General features: G+C 51.7%; 6 protein-coding genes across 6 annotated transcripts; all 6 read left to right on the top strand.

Annotated features, from left to right (window-relative positions):
* Window positions 1-1,861: 1,861 nt before the first annotated feature.
* Window positions 1,862-3,217, top strand: A1O5_04620 (uncharacterized protein; the record flags this gene model as incomplete). The annotated part of the gene is made up of 1 exon (XM_007745224.1): window positions 1,862-3,217. The coding sequence occupies one exon, from the start codon at window positions 1,862-1,864 to the stop codon at window positions 3,215-3,217; it is 1,356 nt and encodes a 451-aa protein (XP_007743414.1).
* Window positions 3,218-3,478: 261 nt separating this feature from the next.
* A1O5_04619 (uncharacterized protein) lies at window positions 3,479-4,221 on the top strand (the record flags this gene model as incomplete). Its single annotated transcript, XM_007745223.1, has 2 exons — window positions 3,479-3,698; window positions 3,755-4,221. 2 exons carry the CDS (start codon window positions 3,479-3,481, stop codon window positions 4,219-4,221), a joined length of 687 nt encoding a protein of 228 aa, XP_007743413.1.
* Window positions 4,222-5,360: 1,139 nt separating this feature from the next.
* A1O5_04618 (uncharacterized protein) lies at window positions 5,361-7,033 on the top strand (the record flags this gene model as incomplete). The annotated part of the gene is made up of 2 exons (XM_007745222.1): window positions 5,361-6,184; window positions 6,253-7,033. The coding sequence occupies 2 exons, from the start codon at window positions 5,361-5,363 to the stop codon at window positions 7,031-7,033; spliced, it is 1,605 nt and encodes a 534-aa protein (XP_007743412.1).
* A 1,023-nt stretch (window positions 7,034-8,056) lies between these two features.
* Window positions 8,057-9,931, top strand: A1O5_04617 (uncharacterized protein; the record flags this gene model as incomplete). The annotated part of the gene is made up of 1 exon (XM_007745221.1): window positions 8,057-9,931. The coding sequence occupies one exon, from the start codon at window positions 8,057-8,059 to the stop codon at window positions 9,929-9,931; it is 1,875 nt and encodes a 624-aa protein (XP_007743411.1).
* Window positions 9,932-10,196: 265 nt separating this feature from the next.
* On the top strand, window positions 10,197-11,315 carry A1O5_04616 (uncharacterized protein; the record flags this gene model as incomplete). Its single annotated transcript, XM_007745220.1, has 1 exon — window positions 10,197-11,315. The coding sequence occupies one exon, from the start codon at window positions 10,197-10,199 to the stop codon at window positions 11,313-11,315; it is 1,119 nt and encodes a 372-aa protein (XP_007743410.1).
* A 2,422-nt stretch (window positions 11,316-13,737) lies between these two features.
* On the top strand, window positions 13,738-18,072 carry A1O5_04615 (uncharacterized protein; the record flags this gene model as incomplete). Its single annotated transcript, XM_007745219.1, has 2 exons — window positions 13,738-14,994; window positions 15,100-18,072. The coding sequence occupies 2 exons, from the start codon at window positions 13,738-13,740 to the stop codon at window positions 18,070-18,072; spliced, it is 4,230 nt and encodes a 1,409-aa protein (XP_007743409.1).
* Window positions 18,073-18,327: the final 255 nt, after the last annotated feature.

Genomic DNA, 18,327 nt, shown 5'->3' with positions numbered 1-18,327 from the left:
ATATTGGCTGTTTGATTGGAAGCGGCTCATTGCGAGTCAATTCTGCCCACACGCTCCTCGAGCAGCAAGATGCCCATTCGACGCCCACCGAATCCCCACTCGATCAAGAGAGCAAAAATTCCATCCTCTACACAATGCCTTGTCATCCACATAATCATTTCCAAGGACCTTACAATGACTCTGAGCGTGCCGTAAAATATGAGGAACTCTACACCCAAAGAAAAAAAACGACAGATGAGGTCTCCTTTGCGCATATTAGGCGGCGGCAGAAAGAGACAGGGGATTTGGGCTGCTCCCAGCTAGCTGCCGGCAGCGTCTTCGAGCCAGAAAAGAGTGATATGAAGTTACACGATCATCTTCCTTGAAGAGAGTCATACAGCCACCTCAAAACTAACTTCTCTGCAAGTCTATTGAGTTTGGAGCACATGTTGGTTGTGATGTCTTCCACCACTGCGCCAACCTTGCGGATGATCACAGTGAACGAGGCTGGTCCTCGCAAACGTCGTTTCTTGTGCGATGCAAGCACGATGCCAGTGCTCTCAGCCAACGATGTGAACGAGAGCCCAAAGGCGCCTTTGTTGTTTGATCCTGTCGAATATCTTCATCCAGGTAATGTCGAAGTTCCTGATGCTTCCTTCCATGATCAGCTCCAATCGATCGTCGCTTGAATCCTCGGCCGGCCCGGGCCACGAAATAAACGTTGCTGCATCTTCATATATCCGGCCCATATGCTCCTGAGATGCATTCCTTGATCGTTCTTGGGGGAACGAGGCATTCCGCCCGGGCCATCGTGGCTGAGATATCATCGAATCAGATCTTGTTCCCCCCTTGCCCCAGGGGGACACCGGTTTGGTTAATTGTCACATGCAGGGCTTTTCAATGCACTTTTCCTGGCACGATTTGATATGCATGCCTGCCCAGCTACATACTGCCAGCCAATGCGATGGTCTCGCCTCCACCATGAGTCTTTGCGCCCGGGTTTATTTGCTGTGAAGCGGGTCCACCGAGGCCACGGACTGCATCACATCCAGCTACCTCAGACTAGAACACTCCGTCCATGTAAATCCATCGCTTTGTACGCTCTCGTCTTGTCGCTGTCGGACCGTTTGAAGAGGCTTTGGCGGAAGAGAGTTCCGGGTTTCTTGCTCTCTTCAAGACTCTTTTACTTCTCGCCTCGAGTCTAGGGTACACGGCAGCCTGGTAAAACGAAGTTGCCAGACTAAGGTGGATAAGAAGCCCAGAGATCCAAAACCAGACTCCAATCCGAAGCCTGTGTGTCGGTCCGGCCGCGGAGGTGTCTACGCCGACGATCAAACGCTCGCCCAGATAACGTGCCTATGCGGATACGGATATTATAAGGAACAACATATATTGATACCAGGAGTCTTAGTTAGAGGTGGAATTGCGCCGACGCGAGAAGAATAAGTGGACCATGTGCGAGGCTGCGAGGAGCGACAGAGCGGCGCACCTATTGTGACGCCACTTGCTGGTCAGATATTTCACGGGGCTAGAAGGAGCTCGGTGAAAAGCTATACACGTACGAAAGGGTGGATCGAGAGAGAGGGGCTTAAGTTTTACCTCAAGTCCATTCTGCACGAAGTTGTGCGCATCCAGGTACGGCTTTCGACCGTTCGATACTCTTTAGGCTAATATCTGAAAGGAAACCACCAATGAGTACATTATCTATGGTATTGATTTGATGTCAGAGGTACGCTTAAAATCTAGTTTTATATGCGTCTCATCAGGGCTCTAATCTAGGCTTCGAGAGACAAGCAAGAAATTCTGAATGACTCCCGGGAATGGGTGAGAGAGGCAATATCTACGAATGACGGTACGCTGCCCTCTGTACCTGAAGTTGGACATGCTCATTAGGTTGCTAGTGCTGCTCTACGAGGACTCTCAAGTCGCAGAGAGAAGAAAAAGAAAGGCTGGGACTATTGCCGCAGAGCAGTCAGGACCATATGAGCGAGACAAGCCTCCACTGCCTCGACCGAAGTGGAGCACCTCGAGTTATGATCAGGAAATACCTGCTCGAAATCTACCATTCTCATCCTCTTCGTATGGGGCTCCGTCGCATCAAGGAAACCCGTCCTCGAGTCCTCTTATCACTAGCGGCTACAGACAGCCCACGCACACATCGTATAACACTGGTGCAAGTCTCATAACGAGAGTTAATCCCGTGTTCCATCGTGCTACGGAACCTCCGCGGCACACACATATTCCTGGGTTAACGTTGACCCATGTTCCATCTCTTTTCGCCTCCCCGCCCATGGAAAGAGTCAATTCAGGCATTAGGCTGGATTCAGGGGGCGGGATAGATCCACACAAGGGCCTACCAGTGCCCGGGGTAGCATCGTCTAAGACCTCCACGACACAGGATCAGCGCAGCTCTAGCCACCAAAAAGGCTCTTCCAGTCCCGATTCTGCCACAAGAGAGCAGAAAGCCAAAGACGCTGACTCTCTACAGCCCAATGCGAAACTATCCGACGCCACATATACAAAGACGTGGACTCTGGACGCGAGTGATGCTAAGAGTCTGCTTGTCCAATTTTTGGAGCCTACGACTTTGCGAGATGCAATGGTCCTCTATGGATCGGGGCAGAATGCACGCTGCGGAACTTGCAGTGACTACCTGCTCTTCTTGACCGGTGCGCCCAGTGTAGTCGTGGATCCTTTTCTAGACAGCTTTGAAAGCGCACTCCGGTTACCGGTTTTGGCTGCAAAAGTGCGTCTGCAACCCTATTCCAATGCTTGGGCTCAGTGTACATTCCGAAAAGATCCATATGCCCGGATGGGAAGCGACACGATAGTCATTTCATTGCGAACCAACGCGCAAAGAGTCTGTTTAACAATCGACAAGTTGCTTATCGGTATCGTAGCGGCTTTGAGGCAACCACCAGGTCTTTTTCTCGCCGTTTCGAACGCTGAAATGCTCGATGACAAGACGGATACTCGGGTTCTGCCCACACCACTGCAAGACATCTCAGTAGATGGATGCTGGGGACCTGTGTTCCCCAAAAAGATAGTCGCTGTTGCCCCGGTGAAACATCCTTTCGAGATGAAAGGGTTGGAGCTCGACTTCAACCTGATGACACAGCTCTGTGGTGTAGATACACCTGTTTCACTCGATGATGGCATTTGCCTAGCAGGTGTCTACACGATTCTTACGCCTGTGCGAGCCGTGCATGACAAGGGCACAGCAGGATGCTTACAATAGCACTTGTTCAGTGTAAAACCTTTGAAATACAGCGTCAACGTCTCAAGCAGGAAGCTTTGGCAGCTTTGGTCAGAGCATCGCCCAGAGGAGTGGTATCGGGAGGAGGAGCTCAAGGATCTTCTGTGCTTCAAGCAGCATTTTTTGGGTTGGTGTGGGCATTCTGTTACAACGCTGGGGGCAGAGTCGCAAACCTACGATCTAAGACGCTCGGGTGCACCCTCTAAGGACAAAGAGGAATGCGAGAACAGTACCACGTTTAACATGAATTTTGTCATGCACGGCGTCAGTGTTGGTGCAAGCCGAGCAACCAGATTCGGGTGGACCGAACGCAGTCCTTTCGAGAACCGACAGAGGAATCTCACATCATGGCTGGATTCAGCCATGATAGAGCAGGTCCTTCTGTACTGTCCGAGTCGAAAACGGGCATGGCTGGTTCCCAAAATCTCGCTGATCCTTCATCTAGTGATCGCCCACATGAAAGGTATGCAGGAACGACATCCAGAACTCATCTTCAACTTCCGTATTGCCAGGACTCAGCTATTGCTGAAGGCGCATTTCGAACGCTGTTCGACCATCTGGAAGACCCTCTGCCAGAACCTGACCTGGAAGGCGACTGCAGACTCAAGCACCTTGTGACTACATACCTATACTCTTTGGACAACGTCAGTCGACATACGCGAGTACCACGGTTCAGCCAAGTTTCCTACGGGTTTGAAGCTGCGGACATCATACACCAGCCCAAGTATTTCCGCCTGAAGACTGGGAATGCCTCGAATCAGATCTTTCAAATCGGCAGCCTTGGCGGGTGGACGAAACTGTTGGAGGTTGTTGATGTCCTCCCCTTTATCGAAGGCATCCAAGATCCTATCGTGCCTCATTCCACAGATGTGGCAAATGGGTATGGCGATTCCACATGTGCTGAACTGCGCAGGATGCCCCGACAGCGAAAATTTGATGGCAGCAACAATTGCGAGTCTCCGATGTCTCTGGAACGACGCTTTTAGCGGCAGCTGGCATCGACTGGCCACGAATGCATATTGGAACTGCAACGGGCAGGTCTTCGGTCCTTGTAGGTGTAGGGCAGGAGTGGCTTATCAGCGCATGCAAATGATATGGCCAAACAACAACGCCAGGCCACCGAACATCAGGGATCTGGAAAGGAATCCCCAGGGAGCGGTAATTTTCGTTGCTGGCGCCGGACTGATCGAGGGAATCGGCTGCTGACTGGGTGAGATGCGAACTTGGGCACACCCGAGGTCTCCATGCTTGCTAAAGTTCTCTTTCCGGTGGTCACTGATCAAGGCATTGATGTTAAGAAGGCTCCCTAGTTAGTTGACGAGTCTGCGCAAGGCTGAGGTTTTGCACAAGCTTGGGGCGTCGCTGTCGGTCGTCTCAGATGCTGTGCCGGGGCACTTAGGGTGTCAACAGGATCCATGCTGCACTTTACTTAAAGTGCTCTGTACTTACTGCTGCTGCTCCTCAGAAAGGACCAAGAGACGAAGTCCACAGGTGCGTGCCGTGGACGGCACAGCAGCCGTTAGTTCGGGACTCAAGCGGGGCAAGGGCCTGAACGAGTTTTAATATAGGTAATTGACTTACCTACTGAGGACCTCGTACAGCACCGCTTACATCCCACATAGAGACAAACTACCCGGCACACTGGACCTCCTCATTGTTTGTTCTCGATGCTGAGCAGAGGTCGTGTCCAACATCACTTGACTTCGTTCTGGCTATCTGGCCAGGAAATACCTGCGGATCAAATCTTGCAAACACTCCCCTTTCGAGAAGAATTTTTGTCTGCTCAATTACCGGTGTGGCTTGAAATCAGCGGCTGAACCGCCCTCGGGTACAGAAACCACAGCCAAAGCATGCACCTATGAGCGAATCCAAAACATACAGGGGTTCTCAGCTCCAGACCGCTGAAGAACACAGCTTCGCCAATTACAGTTCCATCCAAACAAGGCAGCATTGCTCGGCTATTCCTCTTTCACTCACCCTAAATGCGGCGAGGCGGCACATCTGGGAGTGAACACGGGGCGCGTCTCGGTTGCGCAGTTATCAGGACTTCTTCTCTTAGTCAACTTCAATCATGGGTTTGTGACTGTTCACAGCATGAAGCTGCACCAACAGAGCATCCGACATAATGAAACTTCTGTTCATCCCATGCGACGGCGAAGGGCAAGCCCGGAAGACTGTCTCGGACGAAGGAGTAACCCGGACCCAACACGCCGCCCGCGAATATCACAAGAAGGCCAAATTGCGCAGAGCGAGAAACAAAGGCCAACTGGCGCATGGCACTCGCAAGTCGACCAAGTCCAACTCCACGACTCCGACAGACGAGCTAGCCGTCTTGGAGGTGAAAGCCGAGCGACAATCGCCTATCCAAATCCTTCTGGGAGCAAGTCGATCCGACCCATTCAATACAATCGGTGACCCCGACGCTCCACTCTACGTGCACGAAATGCTGGATCATGCCATCTCATGTCACTATTCTGAAATGTGTCTAACCGACGGCGGAGGACTCAACGCCGCTAGAACCGAAATCATGCAGTCCGTCATGTACTCTCCTGTGGCTTGGTACACGATCATCTTTGCTGGCGCTACGCACAATGCATACCAGTATGGGGGTCGCGGGACAACGAAGCAAAACGAGCAGCTCAGGCTTGTGTACAAGACGAAAGCCATCAGGTCACTCCTGGACTATATCCAAGAAAACGGCGACACGGTATCCGAGGAAGCTCTCCTGAGCATGATAACCTTGGCATCTCACGGAAGCGGCGAGAATTTGAAGGGTCATGATTCGTATACGCGGCAAAAGCTCCCCTTCCTATCCCACCTCCACGACGTTGACTACTACGCAAGCATGGACATTGGCATGGAACATCTGGCTGCTGTGTATGCCATCGTGGATCGGCGAGGAGGGCTTCGCACGTTGCAACGGAAGAGTTTGGCTATAGTTATTCAAGTGTAAGTAGCTCCGGGATTTCCAGGCTTCGACTGATGGTGAGAAGGTGCGACATCCTGACATCTTGGAGGGAATTGCAACGTCCTCACTTTAATCTCCTGGCGCCGACAAAGTGGCACATCAGTAAGCGGAGCCATCAACCGGATGCTGTGGCACAAGCGAAGCTTGAAACTCTGACAACAGGCTTTCACACATTGATTGATGATGGTTACATCAGTCTTGACCATCTCGTGGCGATTGCCGATTGCACGAGCCTCTTCTCGGCGGACTTTGATCAATTGCTGAGATGCTATGATCTTCCGGAAGAGCAACGACCTCTGCATACTCCCAACATGGCACTCGTCAGATATATGCGCTGGTGCGTGCTCCATGACATCCTCATGCTACCCGAGCACAGCAACACCGACGGCGAAATTTTGCCCGAGCACGTGCTTTACCAGATCTGTCGACATGTCCTGTTCGCATACGCGGTGTTCGTCGTGGTGCCCATGCCGCCAAGGACCAAGCTACATGCCAAGATTGCCGAACGGCTCAGACGTCTCCTGGTCAGTGCAGTCAAGGTGGGCCTTCCCCGCCAACAGCCTGACCTGTTCTTCTGTGCGGTCGCATGGGGCTGGATGTGTACAGAAAAGGCGGTCGGATATCGCAAACTCGAGAAGCTGTCGGGAAGCTTCACGACTTTGCTGGAGTTCACTGAGGTCCGGCGGAAGCCTGATTCATGGCCGATAGTCGAGGAGATCATGAAGTCCTTCTTATGGATGGAGGCCTATTGTGAAGAGCCGGGGCGGAAATTTTGGGCTGGCGCTTGTGGGCAGGCGGAGGAAGACCTGAAGGGAGAAGAGTCTCCTTGAGATATCATGTCAGATCCGGCAACGGTGTTTGCGGCTGGCCCAATGCATTTGGTCGGATACAGAGTATGTGTACTCCCGCAGCGATTCCAAATGGAAGATCTCATTGACGCGAAGGCGTCATATCATGGCTGTCAGTGGAAAGTAAAGCCCAGAGGCTTGGACGCGCCTTAGCCTTGTCCGCCAAGCGACTGAAGAGGTTTCTGGCTGGCTGGAAGAAATCATCGAGGACGGGAGTGATTCATGTCTTGTCCAGCACAGTTCCCATCGAGGGGTGAAGAGCATACATACTAGCGAGGCTGAAGAATCCATAATAATATGGAACAAGACCAATTTTGACTGATTCAACATGGGCCAACGGGGGCCTCCCTATGTACTTGTGGCCCAAAGTCAGAGATAGCGTTGTCGCATAACACTTGCGCCAGGCCATTCCAAGCCTAGCCTTGAGGTACTCAGTACCTCTCGAGCTCTATCCCCGGCTATTCGAGTTTCTCGGACTCTCTTTCTCTTCTTTTTTAGACACACAGGTCCTATGCAGTAAAGGCTTTGCCACCAAGGTCATTGAGGCCACATTCCCTTGTTTGCGAGTTAGGTTATTACCAATGTGCACGGCCTAATAGAGCGAACTACAAGGAGGCCTCCGTTGGACTGAGATGGCCAATAGGGATAATTGGCAGCGGGTTTGCCTGGAAAAGAGATCCAGAATGCGTTTACAGCTAGCCACAGGTGTGCCTGTGATTCACAAGGCAATTCGGAGGGTGCTGCATTTCAGCCGCAGCTGAGAATCTTTGCCCTGTCCACTTATGCAAGGGAGCTACGTTGATCAGAATTCGCATCTGGGGCCTCAAGAGTAAGGGATCAAGGCATGTCCGTTTTGTTCTTCAGCCGGAAACTCAGAGCCCGCGAAGCCTTCTAGTGCGCATTACTTGTGGTGAGTTGATTCTCCCATCACGTTAATGTCCTTCCGAGTTCGTTCTCAATCGTAAAACGAGTTTCTTCATTAAAAGCTGTGTGACACTTCCGACAATGTCGGGCTGCCTGGAGGGATACAACGCCATTTTGGAACTGCTACTCGCAGGTATTGATCAGAATGACCTGCTCGCAAAGCTCAGAGAGGAATCCAGTACACAATCCAGTGATTTGGCAGAGTTGAGGCCGAGGATTTTTCACAGCACATCGAATCCTACACCGATCATCACTATGCAGAACGGCAAGTTCTCTGCTGCCCCAGCTATGGCTATCAAGGGTGGGAAAGTTGCCGCGATCGGGACTTACGAAGCAGCCAAAGATGCCGCCGGCCCCCTGGCTGAGGAAAGAGACCTCCAAAGCCAGTGCATCGTTCCGGGTTTCGTGGAGCCCCATCTTCATGTCATTTTGTCAGCGATGCTCAAGGGCTTCTTCATGAATTGCGATCCGCTCAACCCGGAGATCAACGGAAAATTTGAAAGCACAATCATATTCATCCGGTCCAAAGCCAAGAATGTGAAGCAAGGCGAGTGGTTATTGGGATACAACTACGATCCTTCAAGATTGCCTCCCAATACCAGTACCGGCAAATTCCAGGATTTGACGCTTGATATCTTCGCAAGGGAGGACCTCAATGAGCATCCAATCTTCATTGTCAATGCATCTGGACATCTGGCGTACGCCAATCAGAAAGCATTCGACGAAGCCGGCATCGACAACACTACGCCGGACCCGGCTGGAGGTCAGTATATCAAGAATAAAGGCAATTTGACGGGGGTGCTGTTGGAGCCACCTTCATATGAAGCATTTCTCACAAAAGCATTGCCAGCCGACCTTATGAAGGTTCCCACCATCGTGGATGGACTGCATGAAGTCGTCAAAGATTGGAGTGAGAAAGGTTTCACGACGGTTTTTGATGCTGGTGTCGGACAAACTGGGCCATTGGATGTCTCAGTCCTCTACGCTTTATCACTCGCGGCACCTCTTCGCATAGCAGGTGCCGCGGCGAATCTTACCAAAGGCGCTGCTTCTAACATCGTTGGAAATGGTAGCATGCCTCCAGACGGTGCGACCGACTTGAAGATCAAGACCATCAAGCTCTGGATGGATGGCTCAACACAAGGCTTCACGGCAGCTCTTGAGACGCCGTATAATCGGAAAATGTTGCCGAATTATTTCAGGAAAGAGCCAAACGGTTGGGCACGTTGGGCAGTAGGATCGACTTGTCCCATCAGCAACGCTGGAAGCGACGATATCACGGAAGAAATGCTGGCATGGGCTACCAAAGGCTATCAGTTGATGGTTCACGTGAATGGAGACTGTGCAGCCGAAGTCGTCCTCGACGCATTCGAACGGATCATGGCGGCTGTTCCTCCAAAACCTCCAATCATGCATCGATTGGAGCACTTCACCGTCACAACCCTTGAACAGGTCCAACGGGCTAAGAAGCTCAACCTGGGCGTCAGTCACACCATAGGGCATGTCAAATACTGGGGTTATACGTTCCGCAACTATATCCTTTCCTCAGACCTTGAGCCTGATAGAGCGGATCGCATCGACCCTGTCAAAGATGACTTAGATAACGAGCTTGTTTATTCCTTCAACAGTGACTCGCCAGTGAGTCAAGCTGACGCTCTGTCATACGTCGGCACTGCGGCGACTCGGCTCATGTATAATCAGGACGGCCAAGTCCTAGGACCAGATCAAATAGTGAACGTGGAAGCCGCTTTGGCAGGCGTCACGATCAATCCGGCGAAACAAGTCATGCTAGACAGTGAGGTCGGCTCCCTCGAGAAGGGAAAGGATGCCAATTTCGTGATCCTAGCCCAAGACATCAGCTCACCTGCTGTCAATGCCAAAGATATTGACAGCACATGGGTCGAAGAAACTTGGTTCAAGGATGTCAGGAGATATGCTCGGCCTAGCAATGTGTGATCTTGGTTTTTATTTAGTATGCGCTGGAAAAGGATATTGAGGCAGTTGCATATGTAGGATCACACAGTTGAAGGGTTCTGGATATCGCAGACTGTATTTCCATATGCGGAGGTTTGGCTTCCGTAGAGCCTTCAAACTCAGAGGGATAATGATTTCGCGGACGGTCATTCTCCGTTGGGAGCGGCATTTTCCCCGATCACGACCAACATGAATCCATGATTCTGTCTCAACTTCAGAAGAAATCACTGCATCCAGCTCTACAAAAATGACGCGCTTATTTGAGCCTATGCGAATAGGAAAATGCAATCTGGAACACCTCATCGTGATGGCGCCAATGACACGGCTCAGGGCGGACGACGAGCACGTCCCAACCGACATAATGACCGACTATTATTCGCAGCGGGCTTCGGTCCCTGGAACTCTCATCATCACTGAGTCGAACTTTATCTCTGCTCGATCTCAGGGCCGGCATGACAACGCCCCTGGAATATACACCCGTCAACACATCGAGCACTGGGCTCGCATCTGCGACGCCGTGCACCGCCAGGGCTCATACATCTTCGCACAGCTCTGGCACGTGGGACGAGCAGGTCGACCCGAAACGTTGGCGAAGGCCGGATTGGAAATGGTCAGCAGCAGCGACTTGCCAATCAGCGAGCAACACGGCATCCCTCGGCCCATGACCGAAGAAGAGATTTTGACATGCATCCGCGATTTTGGCCAGGCGGCTCGAAATGCCGTGGCTGCCGGGTTTGACGGGGTCGAGATCCATGCTGCCAACGGCTACCTCATTGACCAATTCACCCAGGACGTGTGCAACCGGCGAACAGATCGCTGGGGCGGCAGCATCGAGAACCGTTCGAGATTTTGCCTCGAGGTTGCGACAGCCGTGTGCGAAGCCATCGGCCCCGAAAGAACAGGCCTTCGACTGTCGCCCTTCAGCGACTTTCAGGGCATGCGCATGAAAGACCCAAAGCCACAATTTACCCATCTCATTTCTCACCTGGCCGAGCTTAACCTCGCATATCTCCACCTGATTGAGCCCCGAGTTTCTGGGAATGTAGACAGGGACCCGCGGCCTCATCAGGCCGAGAGCCTAGAATTTGCACGCCTCGCCTGGCGCCGTGTCAATCCATTGATCCTTGCAGGAGGGTTTACGCCCGCGACAGCCCGAAAGGCTGTCGACGGCGAATACAAAGACGAGGACGTGGCCATTGCATTCGGAAGACATTTCATCTCCAACCCCGACCTCCCATTCCGGATCCGCCACGATGTGGCCCTGGCGCCGTACAATCGCGACACCTTCTACAAAGTCAAGTCTCCAGATGGATACATCGACTATCCATTCTGTGAGAGTTACACAAAGTCCACTGGGAAATGCTGATGGAGGCCAACAAGGAGGCTAGGAGAGACGAACACGGGCAGTAGGGCTTTTTCTTCGCACCTCGGAAGTATGAGAACGGCAAGCCACATCCATCTTAGGGCATTGAAGATTTTTTGAGCGAATAGACCATTTTCTACCCACACTAGAAGCACAATCTCTGCCAGGGTAAGCTGCATGCAACCCCTGACGCGCAGTTAAGCTAGATATTCCGAAGATTTTCTGCCTGGAAACGTTTTGTGGACAGTATCTACATACCTCACAACGTGCGCCCTATCCGCTTCGACTTTCTGGCTATCATTGTAGTAAGCGGCAGAGAATAGCGGTTTGATTTTGCCTAGGCGCAACCCCCTGTTCTCGACAATGTGTTGTCATCCTCCAGATGGTAGATCTATGCCCAAGGGCTTCGTTCTGCCATCTCAGCACTGATCGGGGCCATTATCAGGCAAGAGACTGCACCAGCGGCGAACACGGGGATGGTCAAAGCCTGGAACTCTGGGGAAATGCTGAAACGGTACCGTAGGACATCGAACTACATAGTAGTGCAAGGAGAGGATCAAACAAATGTCAACCTCGGCGACCTTGGGATATACTCAGCTTCAACTATGTATTTTTGGAAGAATGGAGATGGTGGTTTTTGTGCGGCCGCTTTTGCGGAAAAACCCCTGCTCTCACCCGACCATGGATCGCGAACGATGGATGTCCTTTTTCCACCCTCTGAAGGTTCGACCTACACTGATGGCTTTCAAGCTAAAGGGTGAGTTTTATATTCGGGCTGAGCAAGGCTGTACCGAGTACTGGGTATGGATCTTGTGGAGTCTCGAGTCTCGGCAGCAGCTCGGACAACAGCGCACTTCGGGGTGACAGGCTGTTCGACAAGGTACATACAATTTACTCGATCTGATCAACCAAATTTTCGGGCGCTACGGGGGTTGTTGGCGTGTATATAGTGTGACCTTGTTTGGAGGAAGCTAGGCGAGGCTGGAGTAATCTGGATCTCGTTGACTGGGTCTTGTCCATATTGGGTCAGGCCACGTGGTTCGCTCGCCTGTTCTGGCCAACCCCACGTGACGCCACTCCAGATGCCAAGCCGGGCTTTCCACTTTTGTATAAAATACTCCTTTTCCAACCTCCACCATCAGCTAGCCTTTGAGACTCAATAATATTCCAAACCGCCTCCCTGCGCGCTTCGACTCTCACTCAGGGCCTGAGGGAATTGTGGTGGGGATAAAATGCTACAGCACAATGTGTCTCGGAGCCGATGGTTCCAGAGGGGATCATATAGGTAGGACGACAGGGAGTTGTGTAGAAACAGTCTTTTCTCCTCTCATTCTGCTTTTGCCCTTTGAACTATTGCGACCATGCACTGACTTTTGTGTACTGACCTTTGTTTCTCATTTGTTTTTTTTTTTTTTTTTTCCACAAAATAGCTGTCATGGGCTTGCTCCGCTTCACAGTAGCGCTAGCCCTTGCAGCGTCCGCTCATTCTTTCAGCGTGCCGTCCCATGGCGATACTACCACCACAGAGACCCTCACTAGATTTGTCTTTACTTGCCCTTGCGATTCGACTACCTCGCTCAGTGTCGGCACCGCCTATCCTATCTCACCTGCAGAGACGTCTGGCGGACACGGTTGGGATGATTGGGATGGTTCTGTTTCACACTTGTCGAGACCTCGGACGTTAACGTCAAGCTCGTATTCTTACTCAACTTCCCGGTCAAAACCTTGGACATCTCGGACAATTTCGTTGGATATGACTACAGCCTCTGCTCCAGAGCCAATCTCAACCTCTACTGCGAGGACTTCTGTCTCTGCTAACCTATCCGAAACAACAGCCGGCACTCCCCGACCCGAGCCAACAACGTCGAAAAGCTCGATTACATCAGTGTCAACCTCCACATCTACCCCCATTACTTCCTCACCGGCATCGACGACCACTCCTGTGAGCTTGTCGCCTACCGTTGAACCAAGCACGACGATCCCAACGACGACTACGAGGAGTTCATCACCTATCGTTGAAGTAAGCACAAGTAGCCCGACCACACTCTCGACCTTGGACATCACAACAACGACACAGGAGGCGACTTCTCCTCTCGCTCTAACTACAACAAGCACTGCGTCCGTCATGACGACTTCGTCAGAATGCTCATTGGAGACTATCACGACTACTTTGAAGAAGAGAGATGTTCTCGAAGTGCGGACGCTTACAGTCCCTGCTGCAGGCTGCTCCATTACAAGCTCCAGCACAACGCCTATTGACGAAGCAGCATCTAGTACAACGACATCGGCCCCGGGCATACCAACCACTACTCCGAGCACAACTTCCTCAGGGTCTACAACGTCTCCATCCTCAGCAATAACCTCGTCTATTGACACGAGCTCAACTACTGCAGAAAGTGATGCCAGTCTGAGCACCACCACAAGCATGACTACCGTGACAGCGACTGTGACCACTTCGAGTGCAGATACCTCGGCTCCGACAGTTGGTCAGCCCTTTTCCATTCAAGTCAACACCGGTGGCTCAGGAAAGCACAAGCGAGATATCCTGGTGGTCGGTTATGTCAACGGAGCACTTGTGCTTGTGAGCTCTCCAGCTGATGCTGTGGCCTTTGTTCTCACTTCTGATGGCGTGCTGATGATTTTCGACACCACTCTGGTTGTCGGCTTCAGTGGTGGCTCGGGACCTTCAGCTTTGATGATCTACTCCTCAGTCTCAGCTATGCCAACAACAATTGTATGGTCAGTCTCTGGTGGCGCTCTTGTCTTGCCAGGAGCTGGCTTTTGTGTTGGTGCCGGCAACGTCATGTCAGTTAATGCTGGACCGACCGACAGTAGCTGTGCTCCCGTTACTGCCGTGCCGGATACAGATACAAACTCATACAATACTGAAGTCGCTAGCACGGTAACACCGGCGCCTCAAACCACGGCTTTGACCACTCCGAGTTCGAGCTCCATATTAGTTGAGGCTACTGCTACTCCTGGCTCATCCTCGTTCACCACCTCGAGTATCATTACCAGCTCAACCCAAAGTCTTGCCAGTTCTACCTCGAGTATCACCACTCCAGCTTATGTCTCGACTAGCAGTACAACATCTTTGGATAGCACAAGCTCGGACAGTAGCGTGACTACCAGCACAACAACCGCAACGAAGACCGAGGAGACAAGTGGACCGAATTGCTCCATTCTACCTTTGGAAGATCAGACAGCGCCAAGTGGGACTCAATACACGCAATTCTTCTACAGCTGTCACGCTGCCATTCCCCTAACTCTCGGCAGCAGTTATTCCATAGCCACTTCAGGTAATGGAGGCTATAGCACTGACCCTACCGCCTTCCTGAGAGAATGTGTGGCGAATGCCGAAGAGGTTGGGGCCAGCGTATGGACTTACTATCAGACGTCGTCGGATTTCGACTGGCACTGTGGCTTTTGGACCGGCCTAGTGGCAGATGATGACATTTTCGTGGACGACTCGACAGTTTCCACCATGAATGCTATGACAGTGGTTGGGGCAGGTGGCACCTCAAGCTTCACAAGTACTTCCTCTAGCTCCACACCGCCATCAGGGATCTTCTCCAGTCCGACGCCCACAAGCTCGGCCTTGACTACGACTTCCAGCTCAGCATCCGCAACGCCAACATGCACAAACCTCTGCAGTGCGGGAACAGTATCGTCGGGCTCTCAAGTATGGGAACAGACTGAAGCAGGATGCTCAGAGTACAATTTTAATTGAGCTTATGCTGCTTTCACTTTCTTCCCTGCTGGCTTGTCTGACTGTGATGTGGTTCAGTATTGTGCCAACTTCGTTGTTCAACAACGTATGACAGCTTTCAGGGCCTTCTGGGTTCCCACTGAAAACCAGTGGCACTGTGACGCCGGCTTGAACAACGATGAAACCGGTGACTACGAACACTCCGCTGCTCAAGGCGCTTTCTACATGTACAACCTTGTTTCTGCTTCAAGCTCCTCCACAACGTCTGCAACTACGCCGTCTACAACTTCTCTGTCTGTGGCTGCAGTGTCTACAACTACAGCGCTTGCAACTACAACGTTTGCAAATACAACGTTTGCAAATACAACGTCTGGAACTACAACTACGTCCAGTACGACGAGCACAACGTCATCTGCACCCTGCGTAGCAACTTCAGCTTCAGTTGGTGACATTTTAAATACCCCAGATGGCAATTCCTGGATCAATTTCTTCTCCTCTGGGTGTGGGTTGTCCTTGGACTGGCAAACCTTGAATTGGAACAATCTTTATGTTTACCAACGCACCGATTATACATTTGACGAGGCTTTAATGGAATGCGCCAACGTTGCAGATAGTGACGGCTCGCCTGTCTTCGAGTTCGAGACCGATGCTCGCAACAACAATCGATGGGTGTGCTGGACTCTCAACGATATCACCAATGATCCAGCACAATTCCAGCCTTATCCTGGCATCGCCGATGCGTACGGTTGGTACCTGCCTAGCAGGATGGTTTTGCCTGTAACCATAACATCAACCACGACAACGACATCCATCTACGCCCCTACAACCACAACAGTGACAACACCAACTTTGACAACGACATCTACCCCCGTTATCACAACCACAACGGCGACAACTCCAACCTTGACAACGACATCCGCGTCCGTCACCGCAGCTACAGCCACAGCCACAGCCACAGCCACAGCCACAGCCACGACAAGCACAACAACAGAGAGTCTGGCACCATCTGAGACTTTCTACATCGTGGCTGACACGGTAGTGACAAATCGCAGGATTAAGCGAGATATAGAATATCTCGTCTTGAATCCACAGACTGGTTTGAGCAGCCTTGTCAACTCCGAAGTCGAAGCAAGCATATTCACTACGGCCGATGATGAATCATTAATGGTCATGGTGAGTGGCACGCCCGTCTGGGTTGGTCTTACAATCAGTACGCCCACTCAACTCGTGATGGAAACTGAGCGACCAAGCCCTCCAGTCACTGCAATTATTGACAGCAACGGTTTCCTGACCATTTCAGGAGTGTTGACTGAATGCATCGTGAACGGCGGACTCATTGTCTCTACCGATGGCTCGATTCCTGACGGCTGCGTCCAGGTCATACTGAAAGCAGTTTCTACAACCATTGCTGTTCCGGCCGATCGAAGCACAGCGGCAAGCACGTCTTCATCTTCATCAGCAGCGGCAGTTCCTACAACATCTGGGTTGACGACAACCACTAGTACAGTGACGATTACGACGACTACACCGACCCCAACCCCTACTTGCGACAATGGTTCAATTGTTACAGACACGAATGGAGATACATGGGAGACTCTTTGCGGACAGGGCAGTTATTACGGATGGAGTTCCTTCTCCTCATTCTCCGACGTGGCAACTCTATCTGACTGCATTACCAAGTGCAACGAAGATGACTCGTGTAATGCTGTCTCTATGGAATACAGAAATGCTCCAGATAGCAATCTTTGTGGTTTCATCTACACATCGATTGATTTCCAGCCATATGATTTCGCTGCGGATACAGCCATCAAGATTTCAGGAGCAAATGCCAGACCGCAAATTGATGTCTCTGGGTCATCGACGACGACGGGGATGACAACGACATCCGTCCGTAAATCAAGCACGACCACAACCTCAACCACGTCGACGACTCCAACGCCTGCATGCACGCCATCTGCGATTGGAGATGTCACCGCTCTTTACAACACAACCCAGACTTTTCGCAACGTTTACACAGGTTGCGGCGAGTCGATGGAAGGAGGGACGATAGGCGGTCTGGGCTATTTTCCCAACCAGTTCGCAGTCAATTGGCTAGCGTCAGAAAACTATGAGGGCTGGTCCTTTGACAGTGCTGTAAGCCGATGTGCTCAATTCGCGGTTGACAATGCTGCCACAGCTGTTGAGTTCTATGTCGACGTGGATCAGAATTGGCTCTGCGTCGGCGTTGACGATCTGACTGTTGACGACTCCTCCTTCTATCCCGACTCGAATGTCATCAATGTCTGGGGCTTCCTCTGGGAGAATTCGTGCCAGAATACTCCGCTTGACGATATCACCGCAACTGATGGAGCGATCTTCTCTGAATTCTACACCGGCTGCAGTGCATCTTTCCAGGGCAATACACCCGGGGGACTCGTCGACCTTGACCGAGTCGTGTCAGTAGACTGGCAAGCTCCAGACTATTCCGGCTACACGTTTGATGCCGCCGTCAAAAAGTGTGCTGACACCACAATTTCGCAAGATGGTAACTTGTTCGAGTTCTACATTGGCTCAGATGATTGGTGGTACTGCATTGCAGTGAACGACTTGCCTGCCACGGCCAACAGTTTCTATCCCGACTCTACAATTGGTAAGGTCTGGGGGTTTGCGATTACAGAATCAACCGACGTCTGTGAACCTACACGGCTTGCAGGATCAGTCCAGCTAGCGAACGGCACTACCTTTAATGAATTCTACGATGCGTGCCATGTGTCACTGGAAGGCGATACTCCTGGCGGACCGGGCTCCATGACAAGTGTGTTTGGCTTCAACAATCCACCTGGCGAGGACGGCAATCACGGAGGATGGACGTTAGAGACATCTCTCCAACAATGTATCACAGACTCTGCAGCCGCCGGTGCGACATTGGTCGAATTCTACGAGAATGCCGATGAGGATCCTACTTGGTACTGCTTTGGTGTCAACAACGTACCGGCGCAGAAGGATTCGTTCTACGGTGATGCGAGTGTTGGCCGTCTGTGGGCTTTCAGGCTTGACGAGTCTACCCTATAGACAAGCGGCTAGACGGTCATTTGGCTTTGAAGAGAATATATGCTTCCACCAGTTAGACTATGTTACATAAACAGCTAGGTAAAGTAATACACAGGTTGCCAGCGCGTTTTCGGGATCTTCCACCGAGGGCCTCATAGCATTCATAGGCACCACAATGTTCCGCACACGAACACGCTTAGCTCCCAGCAGCGAATCTTGGCGTCCGCCCAAATCCACCTCCGTTCCCTATCCCGCCATTTGACCGGAGCAATGACG

The sequence above is a fragment of the Cladophialophora psammophila genome (genome assembly GCF_000585535.1).
Source record: "Cladophialophora psammophila CBS 110553 chromosome Unknown aczJe-supercont1.6, whole genome shotgun sequence".
NCBI lineage: Eukaryota > Fungi > Ascomycota > Eurotiomycetes > Chaetothyriales > Herpotrichiellaceae > Cladophialophora > Cladophialophora psammophila.
Note: the sequence above shows the minus strand (reverse complement) of the source record. Positions and strands in the feature narration are given on the sequence as shown.